The sequence below is a fragment of the Seriola aureovittata genome, chromosome 1 (genome assembly GCF_021018895.1).
Source record: "Seriola aureovittata isolate HTS-2021-v1 ecotype China chromosome 1, ASM2101889v1, whole genome shotgun sequence".
Classification (NCBI taxonomy): Eukaryota; Metazoa; Chordata; class Actinopteri; order Carangiformes; family Carangidae; genus Seriola; species Seriola aureovittata.
In genome coordinates, this window is record NC_079364.1 from 18,752,110 (window position 1) to 18,764,334 (window position 12,225).

General features: G+C 40.9%; 2 protein-coding genes across 2 annotated transcripts in view; both read right to left on the reverse strand.

Moving 5' to 3' along the window:
* kiaa1549lb (KIAA1549-like b) overlaps positions 1 to 3,147 on the reverse strand; it is a 62,274-nt gene extending 59,127 nt beyond the window's left edge. The window contains exon 1 of the mRNA XM_056381555.1: positions 2,812 to 3,147. Within this exon, the coding sequence (XP_056237530.1) occupies positions 2,812 to 3,031 (220 nt within the window). The 5' untranslated portion in view covers positions 3,032 to 3,147. The remainder of the gene's footprint in view (positions 1 to 2,811) is intronic.
* Positions 3,148 to 4,614: 1,467 nt separating this feature from the next.
* hipk3b (homeodomain interacting protein kinase 3b) overlaps positions 4,615 to 12,225 on the reverse strand; it is a 41,654-nt gene continuing 34,043 nt past the window's right edge. Inside the window, exons 13-16 of the mRNA XM_056371567.1 lie at positions 12,011 to 12,157; positions 11,627 to 11,886; positions 10,256 to 10,395; positions 4,615 to 9,555 (exon numbers count right to left, since the gene is read on the reverse strand). Of these exons, the coding sequence (XP_056227542.1) occupies positions 9,085 to 9,555; positions 10,256 to 10,395; positions 11,627 to 11,886; positions 12,011 to 12,157 (1,018 nt within the window). The 3' untranslated portion in view covers positions 4,615 to 9,084. The remainder of the gene's footprint in view (positions 9,556 to 10,255; positions 10,396 to 11,626; positions 11,887 to 12,010; positions 12,158 to 12,225) is intronic.

Here is a 12,225-nt window from a genome sequence, read left to right on the forward strand (position 1 = left end):
ACCCACACGGCACTGCACCCTGCACTGTCCTCTACTCTACTGGCTGTTCAGGGGTTTAAGGGGAAAAATGTTATTGCGGGACAAAAATTGGTGTTCCCATAGAAACTACATGTTGTATTTGTTCCACACATTAAGGGAGGAAGCTGTGAGTCTGAATATTAGCAGCTCACAGCAAATTGAGGATGTTTTTCATTCAGTACACCTTACACACACACACACACACAAACAAACACACACAAACAAACACAGCAGTAGAGCCCAACTGATACTCTTACTGAAATTTATGGGTTTAAAAATTGTCTCGGCCAGTCGTATTTTTTTTTAGCATGGACAAACAATCTTGACACAGTCCCTTAGATTTTTTTTGCTGCGTTAACACAATGTGACAAAGATACGTATGCTGCCCGTTTTCCAATTGAAAAATCAACTTATCAATACTCTCTGATGGACAAACTATGTAGCGGTGACAGTAAATTTGAAATTACCTCAATACCTGATATCATACTGATATCAACAACACAGCATGATATGTAATTTTCCTCAACTAAAAGCATATAATAAAGTATTGCCAATCATTAGCAGTAGGCCTTCTGCTCATTATATTTATTCTATGGCTGTATGGCTGAGGTTTGATCTGTAATAGTGTTACTGAATAAGTAGGGGTGCAATAGATGTATAGCTCACTGCAAAGGTCTGATTGGAATGATACATTTCTTTTTGTAAGGTAATAAGAGGCCAGGGATTACTGTGGCACTAAAAACTGAATCAGTGGCCCACTGCCACTGAATGAATGTAACACATTTTGTGTTTCACTGCCCAGTGCACAGCGACCTGAGGAAGAAAAATATCATTTTAAATTTAACTTTCACTATAATTCGGAGATTTTGTTTTTGTGAGATTTACAGAAAATGCATGGCAGTGAAGACAGAGACATAATATGACATTTCTGTAAAATAAACCGAATCTTTTGAAATGTTTTTCTTTGTGTGGAACATTACATTGTCTAGTATCTTGTGTGTCCATATGTTTGCACTAGAATAAACAAAGCGAGCAATTCAAATCCAGAGAGTAGTGACGAGAGCTGCTCCTCTCCCCGATTTACTGGATTACATCACATCAAGTTTATGATGAAAAAGATGTGACACAATATGTCACAATGTGACTGTGGGAATACCCAGGATCATTTTTTTTTGGAGTTAAGAGTCCATCTTCGATTCTTCAAACCAGTAACACTTCAAAAAGACAGCATGCAGACTATTGTAAACACTCAGACCACAGAATCCAGCATTCATTCTCAATAAACTAGTTCTTCTATCTACACAAAGGACTACAGCCCAAGTTGACAGTTTCTTGTCCCTTGATTGAATAATAACTGCTTCACTAAGTATATACTGTATAGCTCGGGTGCTGTTGCTGCTGCTGCTGGGCTCATGTGTTTAAGAATGGATGTGCTGACTGTGAGAAGGAGGAGGAGGAGGTGGGAGGAAGGAGGAGGAGACTCCGCTACTGTAGCAGTGCATCAGCAGAGGTGAGACCACAGCCACTACATCACAGTCTGCTGACTGGAGAGGTGGTGATGGAGCTGCTGTTAGAAATACACGCTTGATACTTTGCAAAGAACATCTCCATTTCCAAGTTGAGGTCGCGCATCGAGCTTCAAACCCATCTATAGTGAAGTGCTGTAAATAGTCACATGAGGGGAAAAAAAAAAGCAGGTGATGCAGCCAAATCAGTGCAACTGCAGAGAGTGACAGTCTTTTTGATTCAAGCCTTTTTCTTTCAAAGCTCAAGGGCAGCTATGTCGGCCAACCTTCTCCCCAGCTGCCTCGCATGCCGCCAGAGACAGACAAACCTACAATGGGCTACAGTATGTGTGTCATTAGTGCTGACCCAGATGCTCTGAAACAGTGACTGTCCTGTGACTGCACTGCATTCCCAGAATAACTCCCCTACAGCTCATTACACACAATAATAACGTTTAATAACCCCTGTCATGGAAATACAACCCAAATGAATTGCCAAATTGCAGGACAAACAAAAAGGAAAAGAGAATTGAAGTTGAGATGAGAGACAAAGATAGATATGTGTACTTTATTGATCCCAAATTGTTGAAAGTTGAGGTTGAAATGGCTCATAATGAATCCAGCTGCAGAGGAGAAGCACAGATTCTGTGCAGTGCAACCTGATCCGTGAGACAAAAAAGAGTTGACTTGCTTCAGGCTCAGGTGCAAAGATTAGTAGGTGTGAGAGAGAGAGAGAGAGAAAGAGAGAGAGAGAGAGGAGAGAGAGAGAGAGAGAGAGAGAGTTACATCACATACAAGCAAACCCTGTGCAGTCCAGCAGCAACACCATCCCTCCTACAACATATCATGTCAGCGCTGGTCAGTGAGGGAATTAATCCTTAGTAATAGCTGTTAGGACATACACCCTGCCTGCGCAAATTGCAATGCAAAACCAGCCGTGTGCACACATGTAGAGAGCTTATAGGTGATTCCTGTGCTGATGGACCACAGACAGCACAGTTTTTCCCTCACTAAAAAAATGATTCAATAAGATATTCAGCCGACCACCGCTTCATCCATGCAGCATGTGAATCATGCACCCAGCAGCAATAAATGTGTGGATTAGCAAAACGCTGCCAGTGTGAAACAAAAGATCTCCCCTTTTTTTTTTTTTCCACCCAATGCGTTCCTATTTTACTATTTACAATAGATGCCAGTCGTAGGCTACACTGTAGGTGTGACAGAGGTTAATGCAACAAATCAGCAAGTGTTTCAGATGCAGGCTACAGCAGCTCGGCGGTGTGCTTACCCTCTGCGGCCAAAGCGCACCGGACAAGAAGTGAAAGCATTCCCACAGACAGCAGGCAGTTTGCAAACATCCCCGCTGCTCCGGCTCGCCACCCGCTCCTCAAACATCTCCCCTCTTCTCCGGCATCCGTCCTTTGCGGCGAGCACCCACCGGGGTCCGCTCCGCCGGCTCCCACCACTTTGGGGTGACCTGTCCGCCCACTCCTCAAACCGGGAGCCATATCCAGTGGATAAGTTGCTGAAGTTTCGGTCGTAAATAATACATTGGATCAATCCCTCGTGTGTGAGCGGAGAAAACACAACGCGTCCCGCGGTCTCGTCGTGTGTCCAGGGCTGGATGTTGAGGGGGGGGGGGGGGGGGGGGGCGGGGGGGGGGGGGGCGGCAGTGAAGGGAAATTAAGAAATGCGCCCTATCGCTCCGCTCAGCTCGGTCCACCCATCATCACCGTACGTGTGTGGCGCAGGGCGACGCGCACACTTTTGCCAAAGCTTTGACATTTAGCTGTTGGTGGTAAACTGCCTCAGTCAAGACCTGCCCCAGATGGATGGCAGACATTTAGACGAGCTCAGGTGACGTTTCAGTGCCAAATGTAAGGATATTCTGCTGCTAGTGGATGTTAGAAAAAAGAAAAAAAAAAAGAAAACTGAAAGTCTTCCACCCCCCCTGGTCAATGTGAGCAATGCTGTTAATTGTCGGGAGAAAGTCAAAGCTGAGCGAGTGTGCAGGACGACCTCTGCTGGGTGTACAAGACATAACTGTATGGGAAGCAGATGAATTTTTCATTGACTTACCAACTTTGTTCACTGACGCACTGTGAATTAATTATTCAGAGGGGCATACGACTGTACAGCACGTTACCTCTACTAACAGGTATGTAGTGTCTATCCTGAGGGTTACAGTAATACTACCGGAATATTCAATTGTGTGGATACAACTGTAATGTGTTGTACCTCGAAATCTCCACAAGATGTCACCCCAGACCCAGAAAAATCACCGAGATGTGTGTTCACTTTGCAGATGGGGAGATTGAGACCCCCACTTTTACCATGTCAAAGGACCCCAAAGTGATGTTCACAGCCAGGCACACCCCCATTTAACTAAACCAAGATTTTATCATAGATAACCTCATTTGAAAATAATTTAAAATAATAATTATTATTTAGTAATCATAATAATAATAATTTTACAGGAAGCCAGGGGGGATAGTCAACTGCTAACCCATATCATCCATTTGAGAAAAACAATCTCACCTCAAGGTCCATGGAGTTTTGCCCAGTCGTCATGCATATTGAAGATGTTCAAATTTCCATTTTTCTTGTCATGCTTGGAGCTGAAACACAGCCAATAAATCAACTGACAAGCAATCAATCCACAATTTTGTTAATTGATTTATAATTTAAATGACTCAAGATGTACTGCAGTGTTTTTTGTTTGTTTTTGCACAATTGTTTTAATTATTAGAAATTAGAAATTAGATCTAATCTAGAAAACCAGAAATTTTTACCATTTTAGACACTGAAAGTAATCAAAAAGTAACAGATTAAGCCAATGTGTCCCTTATTGGATTGTGAATATTTTTGACTCTTATGTGTATGTTTATGACAAAATAAAATCAAACCAATAATGAAAATAATCATGACTTGCAGAGCTTCTCATGTTACTAAGAGATTGTTACTACATAGATGTTTCAGTCACTAGAGAATGAAGTGTACAAATAGCAATATTATCAGCAACAACAGGGGCAAGAAAAAGAAAGGCGCCTGCATGAATGTGAGGGATGGAAGAGACCCAGTCAGAAAAAGCTGCATCAATAGATTTTTTTTTAATTCAAAGTGAATCTTAACAATAATACACCATAAAGTCTTATTTTGACACTCACCAAAAGAGTCACCTGGAAAACCCGCTTAATGTGACAAAGTAGAGAAGGCTTGGTCACACCTAAATCACTGAGAACTAGAGAGGAAACACTATCGCAAACTGTAAAGAGACATCACATCCATAGAGTTAGTTTTCCCAGTCCTCATACTGTAAATATTGCACAGTGCAATTGCTACATGGCAAACTAGTGTAGCACAAAATAAAAAAAAAAAAAAAAAAAAAAAAAAAAAAAAGCAAATGAAACAAAAATTTAAAAAAACAAAGCCACAAAAAATCTACAGGTATTAAAACAGTAACAGTTCAGATTTCATAATCAAGTCTATTTGATGAGCAATCTAAACAGATGATTCCATAACTTGCAGTGTGAATTAACTCTGTAATTGATAGATGACCAGAAAACTGAAAATAAGAGCTTGAGTAAAACAAACCTCATCAAATCAAATCAAAGAGTAACACAGTAGCACATTGAGACTAATACAGACCCTGAATTAACATCTCTAAAAGGATAATATCGCAGCAAAGGATTTTTTTTTCTGATATCAAAGTCATAACTTGAATAGTAATAATTTTACAAATGATTTTATCTGTTAAATGTTACATGAATCCTCAAAAAAAAAAAAAAAAAAAGTTATCCATAAACCAAAGTGTCAATTGTGTGAAAAATTAAAAACAGTTCTAAGATTTCTCTCCTCTTGCATCCATTCTTTTCCTAAACAAGTACTGGAGAGTTTATGCAGGCGCATTGCTGGTGAATACCTTTGGAGGAATCAAAACACAGATTACATTTCACATGCTTAGTATAGGGGAACTATTTCAAGCACTAATCTGCCAAGTTCATGCCTTGTCGTCATAAGCTTTCTTTCCCAAAATGATACTTGAGTATGATCAGTAAAGCATACAGGTAAGAAAAAAAGCTATCAAAAAACATACAACCATATCAATGTCAGTGTTTAAATGTGGAGTATTGCACTCATGACTGACTGACTGCAGAGAAACCACAATAATCTCCGCTTCCATCCAGAACACATAATAAACATCCAGAAAGACTATTCCTGGACATATAGCACGGCTCCCCGGATTTTAAAAAGCCAGTGTTGTCAACCGTGCTCTGGTTACTCCCGCTCAGCCTTAACTTGCACGATGGAAAAGCTGCTCTGAGCAGACAGCTTCTAGGCAGACAAAGTGAAGCAACTTAGGTGTACATGCAAGGTCATGTAAAGCATGGAGATTATCTAAGAACACTTGGTGGTGCAATGACCGCACAATGTAAAGTATTGCATCTGCTGTTCAGCCAGAGTGACTATCCAAACATCGTTGAGTGTCATATCATTCAAAGAGTACATGTGTTTTATGTGTGTTTTATTGGTGTGTTATCACAGAGAGACTTTGGTGACGGTTATCTGTAACAAGAGGAGAACCACCACCGTGTACATGTCACTCTGTTGTGTCATGTCTACAAGCTGATCAGAGGAGTACAAGTCCCTGGAATGACATTGTGATGAAGTCCTATTTTGTGTGTGTTGTGTGTGGTTTTTTTTGTTTTTAATTCTTAGTTGAGAGGCCGTTAAAGGACTGTCTACATGGTAACGGACTGTAATTGGACTCTATGCCTTCCTCCTCAAATAAGTGGTGAGGAATCACCATCTCGAATTCTCACTTTCTGAATCTCAAGGCACATACACAGTGCTGCTCACACTGTCTCAATTTCAGTAAGGAACAAGACAATGGCCACAGTTTTGCATTGACAAAACATTATTTTGATATGAGACACTCATAAAGGGGAGAGCGATCCGAACACAAGGCAGTTTAGAATAACAAATTGTGAAACTGATATTCTAGCCAGGTATAACATTGAACAGATAAAAAAGTTGCAATAAATATTTGTTTAAATCAATTTAACAGTAAAACAAGTTGTAAAATGTTATTTCTGAACAGAAACATTGGGCTAAGTTTATTTTTGGACACACAGTCTAATCACCCAAACCCTTACAAGCCTAACTACCTGTATGAGTGCTTAGTGGCGAGTGTGTTTGTGTGTGACTGGTGGAAACATTACAGAAGCTTTTCAACGAACACAATGGATTTTTTTTCTGGCATCTCACAGTGCTCCTGTAACACACTAAAGAGAACTGGTAGTATATTGTATACGTACAATGAAAAAGTTAAATCAATCCTGCAAGCTACAGCTTTAGATGTGTACAAAACGTCAATATGAAAACATACAAAAAATTAAGTTACATCGATACATCATTTATATGCAGTGATGAGCCCAAAAGGTTAATAAGGATAAAATACTGATGCAAAAACACACACCCCGAGAAACAACAAATGCAACTAATATTCATCATCAGCAATACAGTAGTTACAATGACACTCCAAATATGAACGCAAAACACAAAAATCAAAACCACTTCTATTTCAGATAATTAGGGACCTATACAAAAATAGCAACGCTAGGTTTAAACTCAGAGAAATCACCTAATTTCACAGCTATTGAAGTGGCAATCATCATATAGCAGCTTATCTATGATACATTCAAGACAGAAATGATACGACTTATTAATTGCCCAATAAGCTAGACAAAACCTCGGCCGTTTTTAAATACAATTTTTTTTTGTTTGTTTGTTTTAATTTAACCCCATTCTACAACTACAGTATAACTGAGGTTTATGCAAACAGAATAGCTACCTTGCTCAGGAAATGAATTACAGTCTTTGGTGCTGCACAAGCAACTTCATTTGAAAATTAAAGACAAAAAAATAACACATATAACTAGTAAAATGAACAGAAAAAATGCACACACAGCATATCTACATATATATATAGACTGGTGCTTCCATCATATATATATGTATATATCCTCCCTGACGGAATGTATAAAATAAGCAGTTGACACCGATAAGCCTTAAGCCTTTAACAAATGGTATAATGTAAAGGGAAAAAGTTAACTTTGTCACACATGCATAAATGAGAGAATTGCACACAATTAACTCACACCTTATCAAGCATCTGTACTAAATAGTCTAGCTCTATAATATATGTCCATATATGTGTGTATATCAAATACTGCATGGTTTGCTCAGGCTTAGAAGATTCCATACCGTTAATTTGCATTTTTTCCTTACCTAATCAAAGCCATGCCCACCACACTTCTAAATATCTAAGAAACAAAGTGAAAACACTCAAAATGAAAATACAAAGACGAAAAAGAAAAATAATCAACGACTATTTAGATTGTATTGCAGTTTCATCAAACAGTACAAATACTGTTAGTAATAAGAGTTTCACTAAATAGAAAGTGATTATCAAATATTAAGCAATACTCAGTACTTGCACTTTGTACACTAGTTCATTCGGGATAGGGAGAACGAAAAAAAAACAAAAAAAACAAACATTTTAATGAAACAGCAAGCATTCGCAACAGCAAAGCATGCTGTTCTTCTTGAAAGAACAGAAAGGTTACTCACTACACACTGAAATATACACCGACTCCAAAAAATAAGCACCGCTATCCGCGATACATCACATCCATGCAGGCTATGCATGGACATATACACATGTGCATATATATATATACTCACACATAGGATGCATCGACTGATTGGAATTTCAAGTGCTGCAGTCCAGTACATTAATATTCATGTATATAGTCATATATAAGTAGTAACATTAACAACCTCAAATATGTAAGGCACTATGGCTGGGGACAGTTATACAATGCAGCGAGTCTTGTGACACAAACAATAAGAGCAACGTCTATGCATCTTTCCGTTTACATTTTTGCTCATGCAAGACCACATGCAGCGTGAGGAACAACCCTATTTAAATCGGTTAATTGACTTGACATTGCTAACACCAAAAGACACCGAAAAGGTACAAATACTTCAAACGCAGTACAACATACACTGTGGACAACATGTGCATCTGTCAATCTAGAGCTAGAGACTGGGATGGCTTTACAAATATGGATGTGTCTTGCACACGCAAGAAGGCAATATAGAAAAATAGCTGGGATCAGGGGTGCAAAGTCTAACTATTCAACACCACCCCAATTATTTACCTGTTTTGAGGAGTATTCGTAGAAGATCCAATGCAAAGATATATCAAATGTGCAAAACACATTAAGTGTGAGTTTAACTACCCATTCATTCTTTCATTCAATCATTCATACATTATTTCCTTCTTAATTTTTGCCCTAATCAAACCATTGGAACTCTTATTTTAAAGCTTGAAGTTCAATTACACCCAAGTCTACATGATTCAAAAAATAGCTTGCTTTCTCTGTGGTTGTGCCATGGTTTTGGAAATGAAAACCATGTTGTTTGTGGTTTAAGATAGAATTCGCCCTGCTAACTTAGCCCTCAGGTGGTATGAAGGGTACCTGGGCAACCATGCTCAGATATAAGGGTACTGGTTTATTTTGGTAGGGCTGAGAGGGAAACTGGCGTAGGCGGGCGAGGCAATGTAGGAGTGCGGGGGAAAGAGGGGCTTGAATTGGCCCTGGGGGTGCAAGGTGGGGGAGGGCAGCAGTCGGGGGTTGATGCCCACTGTGACCTGATGCACGATGCCTGCCGGGTGGGAGATGCTGTAGGTGGGCTGGAGGACGGGGCGAGAGGCTCCAGGGGAAGCCAGGAGGTGGGCCACGGGTGCAGCGGTGACCAGAGGACCAGATGGGGGATAGGACAGTAAGGTGGGCTGGGAGTGCGGGTGGCCCCCAAGGTGGGGGTGGGGGCCCGTAGTGTGATTTGGGCTGCTGTGGGACAGGGTAAATGTGTGCCCATGCATGGTGGGAGGGATATAGGCTTGTGGTCTCCGGTGGGCAAAGTTGCCGTTCCATTCCTGATGGCAGGAACCAAAATGCTGCACCTAAAGGAGAGAAGAAGAATCTGACTGATCAGACTCAACCTTTGCATCAACACCAGAGTTAAACTTTACGAGTCACTAGATGCTGCTGTTTTCCATGTTTTTGCATGTCTATGTTGTGTCTCTAATCAGTCGGTAACAATCTTCATCCACCTCATCTTAATTTGCATGAATAACATTACAATATTCTATTCATTTGCATTATGTTACTGGTACCAGTTTTACAGTAAAACACCTTCACCCTTAAACACAGTTGGAAATGTTTACCCACTGGGTAATTGTGAGCATAGCTGCTAGATTTGTAAGCAACAAATGTGATGAATTAAGTTCCATTTACAGGGAAGTGTGCTCTTAGATGCTGCTCTGCTTGGACTTTGTGCTATAATTTACCGATTTCTTCACACTCCAGAAAAAAGGCACGGATGCAGGATACAATGACTTAAAATGACCGTGTTTAAAATGTGACTTCCCACAAGCAGGGCTAATTGTGTTCAGTGAGTCACCCCATTCAAACCAGCATAACCTCTCTGCCAGTGACTAAACCTAGGTCGTGCGTTAGGGGTAGAGTGCTTTTATCCCTACAATGTGTTTTCTTATGATGATCAAATATATATTTTTCCATCTTTAACTATCACAAAGTCTCTCCAGCCATACAAATGTTTTTATATATACACATTTGTAATTGTGTACTAAATGTGCTCACCTGCCCAAAGCCTATAGGCTGCGGTTGCTGGGGCTGGAATGCAGGGGTGATCTTCTGCGGCCTGTTGAGGAGGGGAGTGGAGTGGTGATGCTGTCGCCCAGGAATGCCTCGCCCTTTGGACGGGCATGAAGACTCTAAGACTGAGGTAGGAGATCACGTAAAGAGTGGCAAACAGAGAGACAGATAGAGATGGAGATGACATGTCAATGCAGACAATTTAGTGTCCAACTTCAACCACATTATAAATAACAGCCATAAACAGATGCAACCAGAGATCGGATCCAACCACAACCGCAGAAATGGCAACATTTGTGGCAGGAGGCTTTGCAGGCTTGTCAGTGACTTCAGCTGTGTTTGATCAGTCCCAAACCTTTAAACATAGTGGCATCTGTCCTCCGAATATGATCCAGATGATTATAAATAGAAATGTTTGGAAGATCTGGGAGGGGTTTGTAACTAAGCTTGTTCAAAGAGCTTATAGTGGGGTCAGACCATCAGCTATAAATACACCCACTAGGACTAGAATGGCAAGCTGTGCCCTTTTATGCAAGGTTTTAGATGCAATAGTTTCAGGGTTGGGGAGGGAGATGCCTTTGACATGAAAGGTGATATGACTGTATGATTAAGGATTTTCCTCCACTTTAAAAGACCTATAAAAAGGGAAGTCTTACATGACGATGTTGCTGTAAAAGACAGCAATGTGCCACTGACCACACCTGTTATAAAGTATACATACAGCATGCATAACTCCATTTTAACACCTGAAAGAAATATTCAAACATTTATTTGTCTACGATATCCAGAAAATGTTTGAAATTTTCTGACGGACATCTGTGCTTTGAATATTTTATTCAAGGCATTAAACATTTTGGGGCAATTACGCATGTCTTATGTAGCTTTACGAAGTGCACATCCACACACATACAGGGGCTCTCAGAGTCAGTCTGGAGCCAGAGTAAGGAGTGTTGACAGCAAACAAATATCCACTTCAGAGATCAGAGCAGATACGTCAGGGCAGGTCACCCATAATCACCTGTGAGAACCTCTGTGGCCTACTAAGACAGTGTAATCCCAGGCCATGTGACCTGTGGAGCAGACAGCAGCAGTGGTGACTGGATCTTTGAGCTAGCATGACCTACTCATGCACTCACTAGTCTTCTGAGTGGATAACACCATCAGATCAGACACATAGCAACTGAGAAAAGGTGTCATCTGCTTTATTCATACAACCATAGAGGTTTGACGGAATCTAGGTCTAATACTCTGCTGGCCACTGTCACTTACAACTATTCTTAAACATATAACAAAGCTATAGGCCTAATGTCAACTCTAGTCAGTCTTAAAAAAGGGACATAATAAATGCAGTTTTACCTGTGTTGCCAGGTGTTTCACTGATGGCAGGGTTGTTGATGTTGTTCTGCACCCTCATTGGTGGCACCACAACAGTACGAACTATTGGCTTGCCAGGTTCAGTCTCCGGGGCAACGCATGCAACACGGGGCTCACAGTTCTGGTTGCTGTCAGCGATGTAGCGTCTCTCTGTGAAAGGACTGTTGCTATGGCCGGAGGCGTCTGAAGCAGGCGAGCTGTCCACTGTGTCACAACCACTCTCCTGTTCGTCGTCTGACATACTGCAAGAGGGAAACCAGTGAGGAGGGAAGTTACAGATCTCTTTTTGTTGTGGTGTAGCCACTAATGTAGAACCAAGCAACACATTTGCAGGAGCCATGTTGGAATCAACTGCATTAACCATACCTGTTGGGGTGTTTACAGGGTGAGTTGCTGGACTGGGCTGAGGCTGAAGAGCTGGTGCTGAGCGTGCTGTCTGGACTGCTGAGGGAACAGACTCTCTCCATGCTGACAGTGCTCTGACACGCCTCACAATCTGCGCTACCCTTACATCTTCAAGCGGAAAGACAGAAAAATAAAAGCAACCGATTAGATGTTGGTATTTTAGAACCAAGTTAGAA